The sequence below is a fragment of the Saccopteryx bilineata genome, chromosome 2 (assembly GCF_036850765.1).
Source record: "Saccopteryx bilineata isolate mSacBil1 chromosome 2, mSacBil1_pri_phased_curated, whole genome shotgun sequence".
NCBI classification, from domain to species: domain Eukaryota; kingdom Metazoa; phylum Chordata; class Mammalia; order Chiroptera; family Emballonuridae; genus Saccopteryx; species Saccopteryx bilineata.
Window position 1 is genome coordinate 141107110 of NC_089491.1, and position 20228 is coordinate 141127337.

General features: G+C 40.1%; 1 protein-coding gene across 1 annotated transcript in view; it reads right to left on the reverse strand.

Moving 5' to 3' along the window:
• Positions 1–20228, reverse strand: part of PKP2 (plakophilin 2) — a 103771-nt gene that overhangs the window by 12250 nt on the left and 71293 nt on the right. Inside the window, exons 7-10 of the mRNA XM_066258091.1 lie at positions 18291–18408; positions 17114–17278; positions 15896–16069; positions 7959–8112 (exon numbers count right to left, since the gene is read on the reverse strand). Coding sequence (XP_066114188.1) covers positions 7959–8112; positions 15896–16069; positions 17114–17278; positions 18291–18408 — 611 coding nt within the window. The remainder of the gene's footprint in view (positions 1–7958; positions 8113–15895; positions 16070–17113; positions 17279–18290; positions 18409–20228) is intronic.

Here is a 20228-nt window from a genome sequence, read left to right on the forward strand (position 1 = left end):
CCTATCTTATGAGTGTTTCTGCACTTCATCGTCCTTTGCTACTGTTAATCTCCGTCCTTTCCCCTTTTTTTTTGCTTTTGTTGTCACAGTTTAAATTTGGTTTTATTGTGTTCTTGGTGGAGCTGTTACTTGTGGTTTTGTTTTGTTCTTTGAATCTGGTTGGAAAACCCCCTTTAGAATTTCCTGGAGTGGTGGTTTTCTGATGATAAATTCCCTCATTTTTTCTGTATTTGTGAATGTTTTTATTTCTCCTTCGTACTTGAAGGATAGCTTTGATGGGCATAGTATTCTTGGCTGAGAGGTTCCTCTCTTTCAGGGCTTTAAATATTGGGGTCTACTCTCTTCTAGCTTGTAGAGTTTTTGCTGAGAAATCTTATGATAATCTAATAGGCTATCCTTTATATGTTGTATTCTTCTTTTCCTTGGCTGCCTTGAGAATTTTTTCTTTGTCATTGGTTTATGCTATTTTCATTATGATGTGCCTTGGAGTAGGTCTGTTGTGGTTAAGAAAACTTGGTGTTCTGTTTGCTTCTTGAATTTGAGGCTTTAGTTCTTTCCACAGGCTTGGGAAGTTCTCGTCTATTATTTGTTTGAATATATTCTCCATTCCATTTTCTCTCTCTTCCTCTGATATACTTATTATTCTTATGTTATTCTTTTTGATGGAGTCAGACAATTCCTGTAGGGCTTTCTCATTTTTTAAAATTTTTGAGTCTCTCTCTTCTTCTCTCTGTTGTGCCTGAAGTTGCTTGTCTTCTATGTCACTAATCCTACCTTCTATCTGGCCTGTCCTAATAGCTAAGCTTGTTACCTCGTTTTCCAGTTCATGAATTGAGTTTTTCATCTCTGTTTGATTTGTTTTTATAGTTTCAATTTCCTTGGTAATATATTCTTTGTGTTCGTTGTTTTCTGAGCTCCCTATATTGCCTTTCTGTGTTTTCTTGTATATCTCTGAATATTTTTAGGATTTCTATTTTAAATTCTCTGTCTTTAGCTCCAAGGTTTCCAATATATTAAATTTTTTCTCCATAGATTTTTCCACATCTGTATTACTTCTCTATCTTTTGTATCCATGATATTCGATTTGCTTTTTCTTTTTCTTTTTTTCATTTTTCTGAAGCTGGAAACAGGGAGAGACAGTCAGACAGACTCCCGCATGCGCCCGACCGGGATCCACCCGGCACACCCACCAGGGGCGGTGCTCTGCCCCACAGGGGGCGATGCTCTGCCCATCCTGGGCATCGCCATATTGCGACCAGAGCCACTCTAGCGCCTGAGGCAGAGGCCACAGAGCCATCCCCAGCGCCCGGGCCATCTTTGCTCCAATGGAGCCTTGGCTGCGGGAGGGGAAGAGAGAGACAGAGAGGAAAGCACGGCGGAGGGGTGCAGAAGCAAATGGGCGCTTCTCCTATGTGCCCTGGCTGGGAATCGAACCTGGGTCCTCCGCACGCTAGGCCGACGCTCTACCGCTGAGCCAACCGGCCAGGGCCAGATTTGCTTTTTCTTAATGGCATCTGAGGGTGGTCTTGTTGATAGCACTAATGAGAATTAATAAAGAATAAAAAGTAAAAAAAATGGGAAAAAATTTGGAAAAAAAATACAAAAAAACAATAATAATTTATTATTTCCCCCCCTTTTCTTTCTTCTCTTCCCCTCCTCTCTCTTCCTCCTTAGGAAAATATTGTGATGAACTGTGAATTATATTATGCTAAATGAAACAAAAACTACCTATAACGGAAAGCCTGAGTTGGGGGGAAATCTTCAAGAAGCAAAAAAAAAAAAATAGGGACCCACAAAATGCAAAAAAAGAAAAAATTTGGGTCAAGTATAAAATGATTTGCGATGAGTAAGTGATGATCGACTAAGAGATATAATGAGAGGGATAAGAGGGAAATAGGAAAAAGGAAAAAAAATAACTATTGTAATAAGTGGAGCAAAGACTAAATAGAATGGAGATCCTGGGTTGGGAGGAATGCTAATGAGTTAAAAAACAAAGTAAAAAGCACCCAAAATGCCACAAAAAAAACCACTTGAGTCCCAAATTAAATAATTTGTTCATGAATGAGGATTGAATGAGAGGAAAAGTAAAAGGAAAAAAGAATAAACTAATAGAGAGGGAGAAATAAGAAAAAGGGGAAAAGAAAAGGAAGAAAAAAGAAAAAAAAACAAAAAGAGAGAGAGAGTTAAGGGTTTTGGAGTGTAACCCTCATGGAGAGAAAGGAAGAAGAAAAGAAATAAAATGTAACACTTATGGGTAGTGTAGTTCAAGAAAAGGAAAGAATAAGACGGGCAGAGAATAAAAGGACCAAGGTGGAGGAAATAGAAATAATAATAATAAAGGCAAGAAGATGAAAGAAACAAAAAAATAGTGGAACAATTTAGAAGTCTGTGGATTTTTCTTGATTTTGAGAGGTTAACTTCTTCTTTCTTTTTCTTTCTTCTCCCTCTTCCTGGTATGTGACTCTGTACCACAGGCTCTGCCCCTGTGGCACGCTTAGGTAGAGATTTGCAGTTGATGAGACTCTATGGCAATGTCATATATTTGGCTTCAGTCTCGTTGGTAGTCAAGGCTTGTTAGCGTTTGCAGGCTCTGACAATGAAAGAGTTCGTTTTCCCGGAGCCTCTCTCCTAGTCTCTCCTTCCTGAATTAGCAGCCTAATGATCCAGCTATGAGGCTGCCGCTGCCTCTGCCTGGGGAGTAAGAGGCTCACAGCGCTGGCAAATCCCCACTCTATCCCCACTCAATGCAGGGCTCTGGGTAAGGCTCTGGCAGTCAGAACTGCCAGCGTAATCAGGCGGGGCTGGGACCCAATTGCTCTCAAGGTGACTTTCTATGAGCCTCCAGGCCTGTTAAGTAGCCTAGCACTCTGTGGGAGCACTCTCCCCAGGCTTTCCGCACTTTGTAGCCTGTTTTGGCTGGGAAGAAGATGCTGTAGCTGCTGCCTGCAGTACAGGAGGTCTTAAAATCTACCAAGTCCCTCTTTTTAGCGTATATCCCTGAGTATGAAAGCTCTGCCAATCAGAAGTTGCCCCCACCCCTTTAGCAAGAGGCACTAAAAAATATCACGCCTCTTGTCTTGGATTGCTGAACTGAGAGAGATCTTGTCAATTAGAGCTGCGTAGGTCAGTTGGGAGGTGAGCAGACTGTGGGTTAATCTAATTTCAGCGATTAGATCCACCGATCTGCTACAGAAAGGACTGCAAGTTGCCCGCACACCCCTCCCCCAACGCTTGATTGATAGCTTGAATGGCTGGGTGAGGCACCACGCTCACCTAGAGAAACTCGGGCGTAGGGAAGTTTGCTTTGGCGCACTCCCTGCGCGCCGCTGGCAGGTGCTGCTTGTGGCGCACTGGCGGCTGCTCAGGCGGCTGCTCGCGGCATGTGTGAGTGGCTGGATTGCCCGTGCGGGCTGACCCACCACAGGCACACTCTTTCCTCGGCTTGAACGAACGTCGTGCTGCAGCCTAGCTTCCTCCACACCCTTAGCCCCTCTCCCCCCAACTGTCAGTTCCAAGTGAAAGCAGCCTTTGCTCAGGTTAGTGAGGAAGGCAGAGTGTTTCTTTGTCCAACTTATTTCCTTCAGGGTTGATTATATATTTAGTCAATTTTTCGCTTGATCCTACCTTCGCCCTTCAGTGTGTGGAACTTCCATACGCTCCAAGGATAGATTTTTCTGTCTCTGGTTGATGAACTTGTTAAAATTTTGGGGAGATTTGTTGGTTGCGCTCCTCATGGCGCCATTTCTCTAATAATTCTTTTCATGTATGTTTTCCTCTTTTTCTCTAAATACTTTGGACTCTCCTTAAAAGATATGAAGCATGTTTCTCTTGCTTTTGTTGCTCCTCACAGCTGTGTAACAGTGTTGAGTTCATTGCAGTTATACAAGAAATACTTCTGCTTCATTTTATTTTTTCATCTGAGTTTATGTGGCACCCGGAACTGTACTCCTCTCTCTATGATACTGGGTTATAATTAGTTATGCTGTTGTCTGAATTCCCAATGAGGCTACACATCTCTTGAAGATAATCATTGTATTCATTTCTGGTTTTCCAGCAACCACTATGCCTATAACGGAGACTTACTCAATAAAAGGATCTGCCGCTATGTATCCTGTGATAATACCTGGACCCACTGACAGGAAAGATGTACTTTCTGCTCAAAGGCCAGAACACTTTCTCTGCATTTAAGCATTACAGCATAGCATAGTGTTAAGAGCTTAGATCTCAACCTGTGAAGCCATAATTTAGCTTCAGTCCTGTCTCTGCCATTTAATGGCTGTGTGGTCTGGGAAGCTACCTACCCTCGCCATGCTTGATTTTTCCTAATTTATAAATTGGGGTAATAACAGTATCTACTTCACACAGTGAGGGATAAACAAATTAATATGTGTTACTGTATCATAGTACCCTGGGCACAGTAAGTTCTCAATAGAGATGAGTTGTTACCAGAAGGCTTCCTCTTTTTTAATAAATTAAACCATAGAATTAAAGGCCTTGATGACATGAATTTTTCTTCCACTGAACTTAGGTTGAAAACATAAAAAATAAGTCTGCGGCAATCACAACAGAAAAGGCCCAATCCACGTCTCTGCAGGGTGCAGTAGCGGCTGCGGAGAGCCAGGCTGCCCACGTGGAGACCGATTCCCACGGAGGGAGCCCCACCTCTCCTTCCTCACCACAACCAGCATGGACGTCCACGGCTACAGATTAATTTTGAGGCTGAAATGTAGGGTGCCATGTTTAAGGAGCAGTGAGAATTAGAGAAGATAGAGCAGGGGTCCCCAAACTTTTTACACAGGGGGCCAGTTCACTGTCCCTCAGACCATTGGAGGGCCAGACTATAAAAAAAACTATGAACAAATCCCTATGCACACTGCACAGATCTTATTTTAAAATAAAAAAAACAAAATGGGAACAAATACAATATTTAAAATAAAGAACAAGTAAAGTTAGTTGATTTAAATCAACCAACTGACCAGTATTTCAATGGGAACTATGCTTCTCTCACTGACCACCAATGAAAGAGGTGCCCCTTCCGGAAGTGCGGCAGGGGCAGGATAAATGGCCTCAGGGGGCCACATGTGGCCCGCGGGCCGTAGTTTGGGGACCCCTGAGATAGAGTCTTCAAGATTTTGTAGCATGTTTGTTTTTCTTAGAAAAGTAGTATAACTGTTTATATCAACAAAGCTTAACTCTACAGTATACCAAGGGAGGGTCTTTAGGTCTCTCTCTCTCTCTCTCTCTCTCTCTGTGCATATATATATGTATAATACCGGGTAAGGCAAAAGTAGGTGTACAGTTGTTCATATGGAAAACAATACAATAACTAATAATGACAAGAATAAACCTTCATGTACTCACAACTGTAAACCTACCTTTGCCCCACCATATGTGTATGTACACACACACACACACACACACACACACACACTGGGGATATCCATAAATACATTTACATTAGAACAATTAAAATTGGACCTTTAATAGTGACATATAAAATTAAAGGCCTTATCATGATACTGGAAAGTTATAGCTCAATGTCATATTGTTGAGGTAGATTTATTGACTGGCTAAAAACTCAACCAAGACATTAGCTGGATGTTTGAAAATATTTGTAACAATGAATGTGACCTGAGATTCTAGAGACGTATCCAAATACTTCCTCTTGCTTGCACATACTGTACAGTATGTCATCTGATCCCAGGGAAAACACTGTTGGCAGCAAATATTAATCTCCCTGTTTGGGGCAGTTAAGTGACTGGCCAAGGTGACCTGTGGCAAAGGAGCATTGCAGGATGCAGACCCACTATTCTGTCACCACACAGTTGTCTTTCATTTATTCCTGGCTATTAATACTCTGACTCATGGACACAAAGCCAATTTAGAATTTAAAAACTATTTGTCTTGCTGAAACCTCTTCCCACTATTGCCTTTAAAGTGAGGGGAGGGTTAGCAGTGAAATCATCTTACATAAGCTATGGAGCTGCAGCTCTGTCTTCCGACAGTGAGAGGACCGAACCCGAGACCGGGCAGCACTGCCCTGAGGCACAGGCGTAATGTGTACAGTGCACTAATTTTCATCAGCGAGGTTTTAAAGATGGAGCCAACCCTTTATTTGGGGAAAGAAAAATAATCAAAAGATAATACAGCTGATTGAAGTAGAGCACAAAAGTCCACAGAAGACAATGGGGAGAACACTTTCATCATTTTGAAAGTGCCGATGGCAAAGTTTCTTTTAGATTGCCTAAAAAATGTCCAGGCTCTCTTTATATTTATATTTATAATGGGCATGAAACCACCTGTCCAGTGTTGCGCTGCTGGCTGCCTTTGCAGATGACGTTATTAAAACATAACCACAGGCCCTGGCCGGTTGGCTCAGTGGTAGAGCGTAGGCCTGGTGTGAGGAAGTCCCGGGTTCGATTCCCGGCCAGGGCACACAGGAGAAGCGCCCATCTGCTTCTCCACCCCTCCCCCTCTCCTTCCTCTCTGTCTCTCTCTTCCCCTCCCGCAGCCAAGGCTCCATTGGAGCAAGGATGGCCCGGGCGCTGGGGATGGCTTCATGGCCTCTGCCTCAGGCGCTAGACTGGCTCTGGTCGCAACAGAGCGATGCCCCGGATGGGCAGAGCATCGCCCCCTGGTGGGCGTGCCGGGTGGATCCTGGTCGGGTGCATGCGGGAGTCTGTCCGACTGCCTCCCCGTTTCCAGCTTCAGAAAAATACAAAAAAACCCCAACAAAACATAACCACAGACTTCAATATCTCTGATGCCATGTGTGTGTAATTTCAGAATAATCCAATCTGTTAAAAAATTTAAAAAATTTGTTTATAATTTTAGTGAAATGACTAATTTAGGGAGCATTAGGATGCATAATTAATGTTAACATTGCCTAACGAGGTGGTGGAACAGTAAATAAAAAGTGTCAACCTGGGATGCTAAAGACCCAGGTTTGAAACCCTGAGGTCAGTGGCTTGAGTGCAGGCTCACCAGCTTGAGTACAGGGTTGCCAGCTTGAGTGTGGGATCATCGACATGACCCTTGGGTTGAGCCCAAGGTTACTGGTTTGAGCAAAGGGTCACTGGCTCAGCTGGAGCCCCCCAGTCAAGGCACATATGAGAGGCAATCAATGAACTAAAGTGCTGCAATTATGAGTTGATGCTTCTCATCTCTCTCCCTTCCTGTCTGTCCTTATCTCTCTTTTTCCCTTAAAAAGAAAAAGAAAAAAAGGTTAACAGGTTAACATAGTCTTCCTATTATCCCATTTTATAGTTTTTGAGTTGATACACAGTTAGCAGATATTTCTAGGTATGAAGCAAATAAATGAAAAATTATTATGTGAGTATAACATAGTTACTGTTTTTGTCAATAATACAGACTCAAAAAAGGAGCAAACATGTTCAATGTATTTATTCTAAAACCATGTAGCTGAATCCACATATTCAGTGACTCTTTTTTGTCTATTTTTATTTTTAATGATCATCTGTCTATCCATGTTTCTAGTCCAACAATGGCCAAGTTTCTAAAGTGAACAACCGCTGTGTGAGTGATTTTAATGTTTCAGAAGAGTGGTGCTTCAATAGACCACACAGAGGACATTCTGAAAGGCAGCGCATGGATTAAAAAGACGGCACTGGATGCCATGGCTGAGGGCTGAAAAATATCGAATATGTTACTTATCTTGTTAATTATTAGTATGGTCTAAATTTGTTCTTCCTCAGTAATTAAACAACAAAAATAATGCTAGATATGAAGAAAGTCCTAATTGAGACCTAGTGAGAAAGTCTGCCCTTGATGTCTGGGTGCATACAAGTCAGGACTGCTTGTCACATTTTGCTCTTTATTCACATTTTCAGTCTATCATTGTAAAAAAAAAAAAAAAAGAACGTGATAACGACAATGTTTTACTGCACTTGTATTTTGCGATATGGTCACATTACATCTAGACACTCTTAGAGACTCACCAATTTCATTGCACAGGGGAAGGTTCCGTGACAGATTCCTCAGCAGGGAGACTGCAGTCTTTTTCACACTTGGGTCACCAACATGCAGCATCTTCCGAGTGTGCTGCAGGCCATTTTCCTTCTGGACCACGGTCTGCGCTACCGACACCGGCATCTGTTTTGTAAGATACATCCTATAAATACGATCGCATTAGACTTCATGGTAATAGTAAGGTTCTGTAGATTACTAGAGCTTGAGCAAGGTGTTTTAAAAACCAGAGTTGCGATAAAATCAGCTTAAAGATATTGTCTTTAAATTCTCATTGGGTTTTCAATTGCATTACTGGATAAAAAGAGTTTATGCAGTATTTTTAAATATAACACTGGATTAGCTACATCTTTTTGCATCTGTTATAGATAAAATGGGCCTGTCTTTTCCTTTTCTTTCTATTGATCCATCTGCCCTCTATTAACATCTTGAGCTCATCACTGTGAAAATAATGTGATAAAGACAGTGTTTTAGAATCAATGTTGTACAAAGTGACATTATATTTATTGGTTGTTGGCTTACTCATTTTTCTCTGTTTCTTCTTGTTCAAATTTTGGCATTTTATATATTTTAATAAACTTACTCATTTCTTAAAAGTCAGTTTATTCTTAAAAAAGACATTGGGCTTTTAAATAGATATGTATTGCCAGTTAGTTTATCTGTAATTCTATGCTTTGTGTCAGGCACTGCATATGCAAATTGCTGGTCCACATCCACTAGGAGCAAATCTCATTGGAAGTAGGCTGGTCACCTATTTTCATGGCATCTGAGTTCTGACTAGATTCTTCCTAGCATTGATAAACCTCTAACAATACTGAGGCCTTATTTTCTGTGTTGCTAATGTTATAGAGATTTCTATTTGAAGCTCTCTGAGGTCACCATAATTTCTGTAATTCATGACCATTCTTCAGGATGTATCTTCTCTGTGTATCTTATTTAAACACTGCTTGTTTTCCCCTACCTCCTACAGATTGTTGTTCTTCTTACATTCTCCCCTGTACATTTAAGAACAGGGGCTCTTAAAATAGGGTCCAATATATATGGAGAATACAGGAGATCCTTAAAACTACTTTTGCGTTTATAATAAACATTCTCAGGGAGAGGATCCATAACTTTTAGATACTCAAAGCCTCTTTGACTCAACAAAGCTTTAATAACCATTATTTTAGAATGTTTGTCTTTATCATAAGTTATATTTTGTCTTTCACTAATTCACAAAACATTCCACATTATCAGCTCTCCTCTGAGAAGAATCCTGCCTCCTGGAGAGGAGGCTATTTATTCTGTACAACCCCTATGTCTCGGGCACGGAGGTACATTTAACATGCCTCTCTTCCCAATGGCTTGTCTAGTATTTGTCTTCCCTCATATCTAAAACTCTGCTTTTTTGAGTCACTGACATTCAGCTCTATCACTCCCATAGCATTTCCTTTGTCATATCAAGACCTATTCGTCATTTCCCAACATCCACTGGGGGCTTCAGAGATTGGCTCACAGTCTTCTCCACCGCCTATCCATTGCAGGCGACCACATCAAAAGTCACTGACCTTCAACTTTTCTGTACATGAGCCATGCACTTCCATGGTCACACAGAATCCATATCCACGCAGATACAGCTTGACTTTGAGAACATCAACTCCAATGTTAGACTCTGAACACAACTTCCTGTTCTCCTTGCTCTCTCTCCCACCATGTTCTTCCTTAGCCTCGCCAAGAACTCCTGCTCCTTCATCTCAAACTTTACCCCACACCTCACATTATCCATTCTCTCCTGCCTTTAAGTTCTTTCTTATTTAGATTAAGGTACAGAAACATCACATCAAACACTAACTTTCTAATACCCTTAGCTCTTTTATCATTCTAGCTTTTTTTCACCTACCCCCTAAAACTGAAAAATTGATTTTATACTTGGTCACCATATATTGTGAAATGGTGCATTTGCAGGTTGCCACTTCGTAAATGTATGGTCTCCAATCTCCACCAGGAACCAACGTTGCTAGTAAATTTGCTGTTTCTTAGACACCAGTGGGGATTTCTAAATCCCCAGAATGATCCTTTTGAAGTTTGATCTTATTATATTCCACCTCAAGTTTAAATGCTGTGATGACTCCCGATTGCCTTCAGAATGATGTTGAAATGTCTTAGTATTAGCATATATAGTCCTTCACAGCCTGGCATCGTCTTTCCTCTCTTTCCTTACTGTTACTCCTTAATTCTTTTTTTTTCTTTTTAAGAGAGAGAGAGAGAGAGAAGAGAAGCATTGATTGATAGTTAAGTCACTTTAGTTGTTCATTGATTGTTTATCATATGTGCCTTGACTGGAGGACTCATACTGAGCCAGTGACTCCTTGCTTAAGCCAGTGACCTTGGGATCATGTTGCCCCGGGACCTCAATGCCCCAGGTCAATGCTCTATCCACCATACCACCACCGTTACTTCCTAATTCTTTAGGTTACAACTATACTAAATTGTGTATCTCTACTATTATAGCATAAAATCTTTGAAAGGAGGAAATCTATCTTATCCATTTTCCCCCCTCAGTTCCTACAATATGATAGGTCTTATATAAATGCTTATTGAAATGAACTATATAAATAAATATGCTATCAATTTTTCCTAAAGATTTACTATCATCTCAGAAGGCACTTGATGAGAATCAAGATGGACTAAAGTCACATATTATTATTGATAGATATGTGAATTCCAAACTGCCCTCTTTTTTTTAAATTTAATTAATTAATTAATTTTTTACAGAGACTGAGAGTGAGTCAGAGAGAGGGATAGACAGGGACAAATAGACAGGAATGGAGAGAGATGAGAAGCATCAATCATTAGTTTTTCATTGAGCGTTGCAACACCTTAGTTGTTCATTGATTGCTTTCTTATATGTGCCTTGACCGTGGGCCTTCAGCAGACCAAGTAACCCCTTGCTGGAGCCAGCGACCTTGGGTTCAAGCTGGTGGGCTTTTCCTCAAACCAGATGAGCTCGCACTCAAGCTGGCGACTTTGGGGTCTCGAACCCGGGTCCTCTGCATCCCAGTCCGATGCTCTATCCACTGCGCCACCGCCTGGTCAGGCCCAAACTGCCCTCTTGATGTTCCACTTATCTGTCAGACCTCACCCTTACTGGACTATCGCCCCTGAGACAGAGGAATTCCAAAAAGCTGACAAGCCACCCCAAGGAGGGGCTCCGGACATACCAGGACTTTTGATTCAACACCCACATGCTCGAAATTCTTCCTGACCCTATAACATTTGTCCCCCTAGCTTGTACCGGTGCCTTTCTCCCCGGGAGAAGTGCCCAGCAGGGTCCCTTTCTTCCTTTCAATAGAGCCTGTTACTCTGGTCTTTCGGACTCCCATGGATTCCAACACTTATTTCTTAATATTTTTGTTTTAAAATATAAGAAGCTTTTAAAATTAAAATCTTGCTTTATATGTATATTATATTATACCATTAATGACATATTCTTATGCACAATAAAGAGCTGTGCTATTAGTATATAAAAATAATCATTGGAAACATGCAAGCCTAGATGAACTCTGGATCATCAAATGATGTTTGCTCAACTAGAAGAAAACACAGCAGAGTCTTATTAATTCTGATTCACTGAGGGAACAGGACAGTCTGAAGTGGGATGTCTTTAGAATTTGTCTAGGAAGGAAGATAAACAATCAGATTTCCCAAATAGAGATTTTATATTTTGGCTTTGGAGAGTATATGAGAATGATGTTAATTAGTTGGTCAGCTGTATGCAAATGACACTCCCAGTTCATATTGTCTTGATTACTGATGAGGTTAAAACACTTCAAATATTTTTACTGTTAACTTAGTTAGATTCATTATTTTCTAGATACCACCCTTTCTTACAAAAATATTTTCCTACTGTACAGTTTACCTTTTTACTGTCTTAACAATGTCTTTTCATAGCATAATAGCATGTTATTAATTTTAATGTAGTCAATTTATAAAATTATTTTATGGTTAATGTTTTTTTGTGTCCACTTTTAAGAAATCTTTCCCTATTCTAGATCATGAAAATATTTTTCCACGTTGCCATTTAGAAGCTTTATTGTTTTACCTTTCACATTTACATCCTGTTGGAAATGATTTTGGGGTAAGGTGTGGCATGGTAGGGGGTATGTGGTATTTTTTCCAACAGATGTCAAGTTAAGTTGTTCTAAAGTGTTTTAGAAACTTGAAAAGTGTTTATTTCAACAACTATTAACTTTTACAATGTGATGTTTAATCTAAATATTTATTTTATTAAGATATAACTGACCCTGGCCAGTTGGCTCAGCAGCAGAGCGTCAGCCCAGTGTGTAAAAGTCCCGGGTTTGATTCCCAGCCAGGGCACACAGGAGAAGTGCCCATCTGCTTCTTCACCTCTCCCCCTCTCCTTTCTTTCTGTCTCTCTCTTCCCCTCCTGCAAGCAAGGCTCCATTGGAGCAAAGTTGGCCTGGGTGCTGAGGACCACTCCATGGCCTCCATCTCAGGTGCTAGAATGGCTCTGGCCAAAATGGAGCAACGCCCTAGATGGGCAGAGCACTGCCCCTTGGTGGGCATGCCGGGGGGGATCCCAGTTGGGAGTTGGGTGCATATGGGAGTCTGTCTGACTGTCTCCCTGCTTCTAACTTCAGGAAAAAAACCAAAAAAAAAAAAAAAAAAGATGTAACTGCCATATAACATTGTATTAGTTTTTGGTATATAATATAATGATTTGATATATGTATGTATTATGAAATCATTGCTTCAACAAGTTTAGTTAACATCCATCACCACATACCACACAGTTAAAAATATTTTTCCTCCTTGTGATGAGAACTTTTAAGATCCACTCTCTTAGCAACTTTCATCTATACAATACAGTATTGTTAACTATGTTCACCATGTTGTGCATTACATCCCAAGGACCTAAATTTATCTTATAACTGAAAGCTTGTACTCTAATTTTTAAATTTATATTCCACTTTTTATTTATACTGTTCTTATAAACTTATACTTTATACTATACTTAGTTTGCTAAATGGGTAAATTTTATGGATATATCCCTTTTCCTTATTTGTTATTAGAATGATTATTATGTCTGAACTAATAAAGTTTATATTAAGTTAGTTTTACAGACTTTTCTTTGTGACAGAGACAGAGACAGAGAGGGGGACAGATAGGAATAAACAGACAGGAAGGGAGAAAGATGAGAAGCATCAACTCTTCGTTGCAGCTCCTTAGTTGTTCATTTATTGCTTTCTCATATGTGCCTTGACCGGGGCTATAGCAGACCGTGCGACCCCTTGCTCAAGCAGGTGACTTTGGGCTCAAGCTGGTGAGCCTTGGGGTTTTGAATCTGGGTCCTCTGCATCCCAGTCTGATGCTCTCTCCACTGTGCCACTGGCTGGTCAGGCTAGTTTTACAGACTAGAAATTATGTCATGATTTTATACTTACACTATATAATTATCTTTTAGGAAGCTATTCATTTCAGATTAGGTTCACTGCCATTGAAGGCATATGGCCATCAGTTGATCAGCACTATCTCAGTTATGAACATAAGGTTTACGGACTGATTATTTTCTGGAACTATATGTAATGATATGCTTTTCATGATTTTCTATCCAATCATTCCTTTTGGAAATTTATTCTTTGCTTTGATCATAAAATGATTACAAAATCAAGTATTTTTTAATCACACAATCTAACAAAATTAAGAAAATGAACAATTATTCATAGAAGTCAAAATGATAATAAAAAGCATCTCATAAGTTATAAGAACAAAAGGTCTTTATAACATTGTTCCATGTTGCTAATCCTTTCTCCTATAAATCTTGAGGCAAGTTCAGTTCTAATGAGCTTGAGTATGCATTAATACTAGGTTAGAGTAGGCCACCTTTGGGGGACTGGACGGGTCTAAGGTTAGATAGATATGATTTTCAATGCCTTGACACATTTGGGGCAGTTATGCAGGTATCTCTGTTGTTTGGATTCCATGAGTGATGTTGGAGTGCAAGAGGCTAAAATCCAAGCTTAAAGGGTCTTGTCATAGTGAGCTATACTCGGATCAGAACAAGCTTAAATACACACATATACCACAATTTAATTTCTGACATTTTCATGTATGTTAGTAGTTAATAAGACGGCTTCTGTAGTTTGGGAAAGTCACAGAAATGGTGCTGGGAAACGTAGCTTGGGAAAACGAGAAGGTAAGAATGATAAATTAATGTCTCAGTGTCATTCAGGTCTCTTTAGTAGTTTCCCACTTCTATTTGTATAAAAGTACATTTGGCAGAAAACCAGATTAAAAGTTTGTTTGTATTCTTAACCACAGTGAAAGATAAATGTTGGCTTTAGTACTTCACAATTTTATTCAAAGCAGAGCAAGCTTCTGTGTAAATACATTAAAGAATTAATATGGTTTCTCGAAGAATAAATAATATTTTTGTGGTCTACAAGAGTGCTTTCCCCTATAAGGATGGGTACAGAGATTGGCCATACAATAAACTATTTTGGGGAAGTTTATTCTAATCACTTTATGACCAAAGCAAAGAATATAAGTTTAGTTCAATAGTTAAATGCTATTATATTTATAGCATCCTGCCTGACCAGGCGGAGGCGTAGTGGATAGAGAGTCGGACTGGGATGCAGAAGGACCCAAGTTCGAGACCCCGAGGTCGCCAGCTTGAGCGCGGGCTCAACTGGTTTGAGCAAAAGCTCACCAGCTTGGACCGAAGGTCGCTGGCTCGAGCAAGGGGTTACTCCATCTGCTGAAGGCCTGCAGTCAAGGCACATACGAGAAAGCAATCAATGAACAACTAGGGTGTTGCAAGGAAAAATTGATGATTGATGCTTCTCATCTCTCTCCGTTCCTGTCTGTCTATCCCTCTCTCTGACTCTCTCTCTGTCTTTTAAAAATAAATAAATAAAATAATTTATAGCATCCCTAACTATGTGTAACAAGGTGCAAAAAAAAAAAAATGAGGAAGGGAATAAGCTTTTACTGTTTTATGTATTTTGACTTTGCTAGTATAAATTAAGTGAGAAACAGCTCTTTATATTGTGTAATTGAATTTCTTGAACACAGAAGTACAGATGTCCCTTCCAATGCCATGCTGCAGTGGACATCTGTTGTGCTTGCCTGCCCAGCATTCATTAGTCCTTTTGGCAATAACACTGATTTTCCATAAGGTGCTACTTACTCCTTTACTATGCCAGTCCAGTCCAGTGGGTACAAGTGGCAGTGACCTTCTCCTGCTCCAACCATGCTTCTGAAATTCACTCATAGGCACATGACCCAGACCTGGCCAATTAGAACATCACAGACTCTTGGCCGCAGGTCCTGACTCAGAATGGGTAAGGGAGACTCATTCTCTGAGTTCTTAACGGAGCTACTGGGCGAAAAGTAATTTCTTTTCTTATAAGGACATTAGGCTGGATAAATGTAGCCTGAAATCTGTAGTGGCTACCTTTGCTACAACATGAAGAGAGCTGTTAAGAATGAAACCAACAAAGGAAAACAGAGCCCGGAGATAAGAGTCATGATTCTAACTGCTGGGGCACCTACGTCCCAATGACGAAGGGAAGACCCGTCCTGAGCTTCTCAGTTATATAAGCCAAGAAATCATTTATTATTTTATTATTATTATTTTTACCTAAGCCAGTTTAGATAGGGTTGAGATGTATAACTGAAAGAGCCCTGACCAGTATCAGTCTGTATGACTTTTTCACTTGCAGTGGCTGGGCGGGGCGGAAGCTGAGGCAGAACGTTCTGGAACTCTGCAACTCTGGCAATTCCTGAGACCTGTCTTCACGGAAGTGAAAAAACTTTTGTTCTTACTTCACTGTCTCATGTCTAACCCTAATGTGGGTATGTCTCTAATGTCATTACTTTAAAGTCATAAAGCAGGCGTGATACTCACTGGTCCACTTCCTGCCGTGAGATTCTGGAGTGCTCCCAAAGACGCCTCCTGGGTGTAGCTTCGGACACTTTTGGCGATCAAGGACAGGTACATTCGTATCACAATGGAGTGCCACAGCCACTCCACACCCTTGGGGTTGCTTTTCTCCTCTGGCATGGGAACGTCCTGGTATTGCTTACCACACACAGGATAAAATCTGGAATTAATGCCTTTAAGGGATGTCTACAATTCTATACCCACATCAAGAGACTAGAAATACTGCCTAGTCAGAGCAACTAATAGTTGGTATAATAAGAAGCCCCTGAAACAGAAATGAAAAGGCAAATATGTATGATGACTTCCAATCATTTAACTTTTAGCCCACGATGATGATTTCTCCCCAGCAACATCCCATACCCCTCAACTTTACATGTCACGGAGAGAAAGGACTCAGAGAATAAAGCATAGGCTGTCCCAGAATAGTGTTCAGGTTACTGTTAAACTAAAAGCTAAATTAGGCACAAACTCTCTAAAGATAAGAAAACCAGGCCTCTTCCCTCAGAGTCCAGTGAAGTGGTCTGGAATCACATCAGAATTCTAAATTGACTGGCTGTTCTCCTAGTTCACAAATACAACACTCCGAAGGGCAGGACAGGCCCCGTTCTTCCGGTTTGCAAGAAATGCCAGGACGGACAGTACTGCTTCCTATGGGTTTTGCCTTCAGGATGTCCAGAGTTTATTTTTATAATGTCCAAATCTGAACATCAAGGCTGTTTTTAATGTTAAAACAATTTATACACCATTGGCCATGTTGCATTAAACCTATTTCCTAAGCTATAGAGCATAAAGCAGCATGATTTAACAGCTAACAATGCAAATCAGAAGCCTGACTGCTTGGAATTGAATCCCATCCTCTCGACTAATCTGCTGCATTATTTGGGGGAAGCTGATTAACCTTTCTGTACCTCTGTTTCCTCTTCAGTAAGTGAGGGTATTAATAGGATACATCTCGTAAGGACTAAAAAAACTCAAAATAACGTCTGATTAGGGGTGGGCCAAAATAAGTCTCTCACTGTCTATATGGAAAATAATACAATGATTAGTGAATAGTAATACAAAAATAAACCCTGTGTTTCATGTACTCACAACTGTAAACCTACTTTTGCCCACCCTAGTATAGTCAGCACTCAGAAATATACTCACATAAACACCTTTTCTTTTGAAGCCCTCCCAACATACCTCTTTCACTTTCCTGCTTCGATTGCCAAAACACCCAATACTTTTGTTGTTGTCAGTCTGGATATTCCGGTTTTGAATATAGATACTCTGGGAATATTTCTCTGGGAGCTCTGTCTCCAGCTGGTAGGAGAGGTTATGAAGAATGCACACACAGTTCTCTGTGGCCTGAGAAAAGACATAAATATTGATCATATATATACAGACATCCCTTTTTTTCTTTTTTTTTTTAAATAAGACTTTACTTACTTATTTTAGAGAAGAGAAAGAGAGAGAGAGAGAGAGAGAGAGAGAGAGAAGGGAGGAGGAGCAGGAAGCATCAACTCCCATATGTGCCTTGACTGGGCAAGCCTGGGATTTTGAACCGGTGACCTTAGCGCTCCAGGTCAATGCTTTATCTACTGCGCTACCACAGGTCAGGCCAGACATCCTTTCTTAAGTGTGATCTCACAAGACTTATTAGGCTTTAGCTCTTACCAGGTTTCCTGGATGCTTGAACTGTAGGGAGCTTGGGGGAGTGGAATGGGTATGGTTAGAAAGGTTAAGGCTAGATCATGAAAGGTCATGAGCACAACGATAAGGAGGCTGAATTTCTTATAACTTTGTAGAGCCGTTCTAGTTTACTTTTCTAAGAGTATGTTTGTTCAGAATAATTCTGCATTTGAAATACATAACTTAGTAGTCATGTGGGGTTGGAAAACAGGGGGAGATGTTTGTAGGGACCACTCAGGAGTCAGTTGTAATAATCAGTATAAAACTTCTACAAACTAGGACTGCAGAGGTAGTATTAGAGAGATATGGTATAAACCAAACGGTATTTCAGAGGGAGAATTTCAGTAGATGTGGAATGGGGGGGGGTAGTGTGAGATTTCTCAATTTCTATTTTTATTTGGTGGGTGGTAGTAATGATCAAGAAAGATTATACAGAGGAGCACGTTTGTGGCATTTGGGCTCTTTTCAAATATCTACATAGAGTTGCTAAAAGAAATTTAGATCTGAAAAGGTCAAAGCACTGGGCCTTCACAGATTTTAATATTTCTAAGCATGTATGGGAAATCTTAAGCTCAGTAAATGAGTAAATGAATAAAGCTAAACTCAAACAGGTACTTCAGAAATCCTCTGAGGAGTCTTAGTAAGACAAAGAGAAGTCCGTATGTGAGATATTTAACTCCCACATCACCTTGTCATCTGGCTGGTAATCTGCAATGGTTCCTCGGACATAATGGACCAGCGAGTCAATCAGGCCGTCACACCTTCTCATCACTTTCCTCCCATCAGGGCCAGCTGAACTCATATTTCTATCAGGAAAAACAAAACGAAAGAGCGTGAGACTTAAGCCATGTTTCCCACAGGCCTTTGTTTCAAAGCTTTACTTGATGTTTCTTTCTAGGGTTTGGCAAACTGGCAAATTTGTCAAAATGTAACAGACTTGTCCTGGGGTCGATATCAAATGGTTCAACGGCCATTAAATCTGGATATAACTTCTAACTATATTCACATTAACATGTCATCATTAAAGGTCTTCTGTTTACTTCATTCCAAACACCAAGGTCATAGCCTTGTTTACTTCTTCATCCCATTTTTGAGAGGTAAACATAGGAAGCAAAGATTTTGCAATTAAAAGAACAAATGAGCCTGACCAGGCAGTGGCGCAGTGGATAGAGTGTCGGACTGGAATGCGGAGGACCCAGGTTCGAGACGCCAAGGTCGCCAGCTTGAGTGTGGGCTCATCTGGTTTGAGCAAAGTTCACCAGCTTGGACCCAAGGTCACTAGCTCAAGTAAGGGGTTACTCGGTTTGCTGAAGGCCCATGGTCAAGGCATATATCAGAAAGCAATCAATGAACAACTAAGGTGTCGCAACGAAAAACTGATGATTGATGCTTCTCATCTCTCTCTGTTCCTGTCTGTCTGTCCCTGTCTATCCCTCTGTCTGGCTGTCTCTGTAAAAAAGAAAGAAAGAAAGAAAAAGGTGTTGGGCTATATTATTTGGGGTTTTGTAGGTTTCGGTGTAAACTGTTATTGACAAATATTAAACCAGGTGTTCTAAAATGTGATGATTCTATCATGAAAATGGCAGAGAGACGTCAGGAAAAATGCAGGGTTTCACAGTGTGTTAGATTCAAGTCAAACACATAACCTATAAATATCTTTGCACTTAGTCTATTTCTAATTTTGCTAAGCCATGACACCTTTCTATAAATAGTAACTAAATCTACAAGTGGAGATTGTTTCCTCATAGAGAATGAAAGCTTAGCTTATAAAGTAATGTATTTGGGAATCATGTTTCAGATTCAAATCATGTTTATATTACCATGTTCCTTTAGATTGTATTTCTTGTTAGCATTAACCATTTAAAAATATCTTTTCCCCTAAAATGTTAACATCTTTGTCAATAAGAATGGCGAAAGCACAATACCTTCTGCCAACTTCGACTGCTGAGAATGATTCCTAATACATTTATCAAACCAGTTCCTTATACTGGCAGACAGAACATTCAAAACACATTAAAGGCTTGTCTATAATGTCTCAGTGTCATTCTGGATAACAGAAGAACTACAATTCCGAGAAATATGGAGGTCTTATTTTCTTCATTTTAAAAATAAAATATTGAACTGAGTGATTTCAAAAAGACTTTATGCTCCCAAATACTACATTCAAGAACATTGAAGAACAAATGCCCAGCGTTATTGCAAGAAACAAAGGGAACCAGGAAGGAGCACAGAGCGCTGTTCTTGGTTCCCCTGGAGATCACATTTATAGGCTGAAACCGATGATGCCTGGCTATGCTTAACCCACAAAAATGCAATTTCATGACTCAACCTAATAGTTGAGAAGTTAACACCACTACACCTAAAATGAAGGATATATTAACAGTTTAAAGGTTGTTCATTTGATACAATAAATTTTAGATTTCAACAAAATCTTATCTGTGACTTTGGTTCTCATTTGATATTTCCAATTAAACATTCACTTCCTTACTTTTTACTGTACCTGAATAACTCTGACACTTTGTCTATTAAAAAAAGACAATGAAGGGTTCATAAACTTAATGAAATCATTTTTATTACAGTTTATTCTCAAGAACTGACCATTGGAAACAAGATCCCCTATCTAATC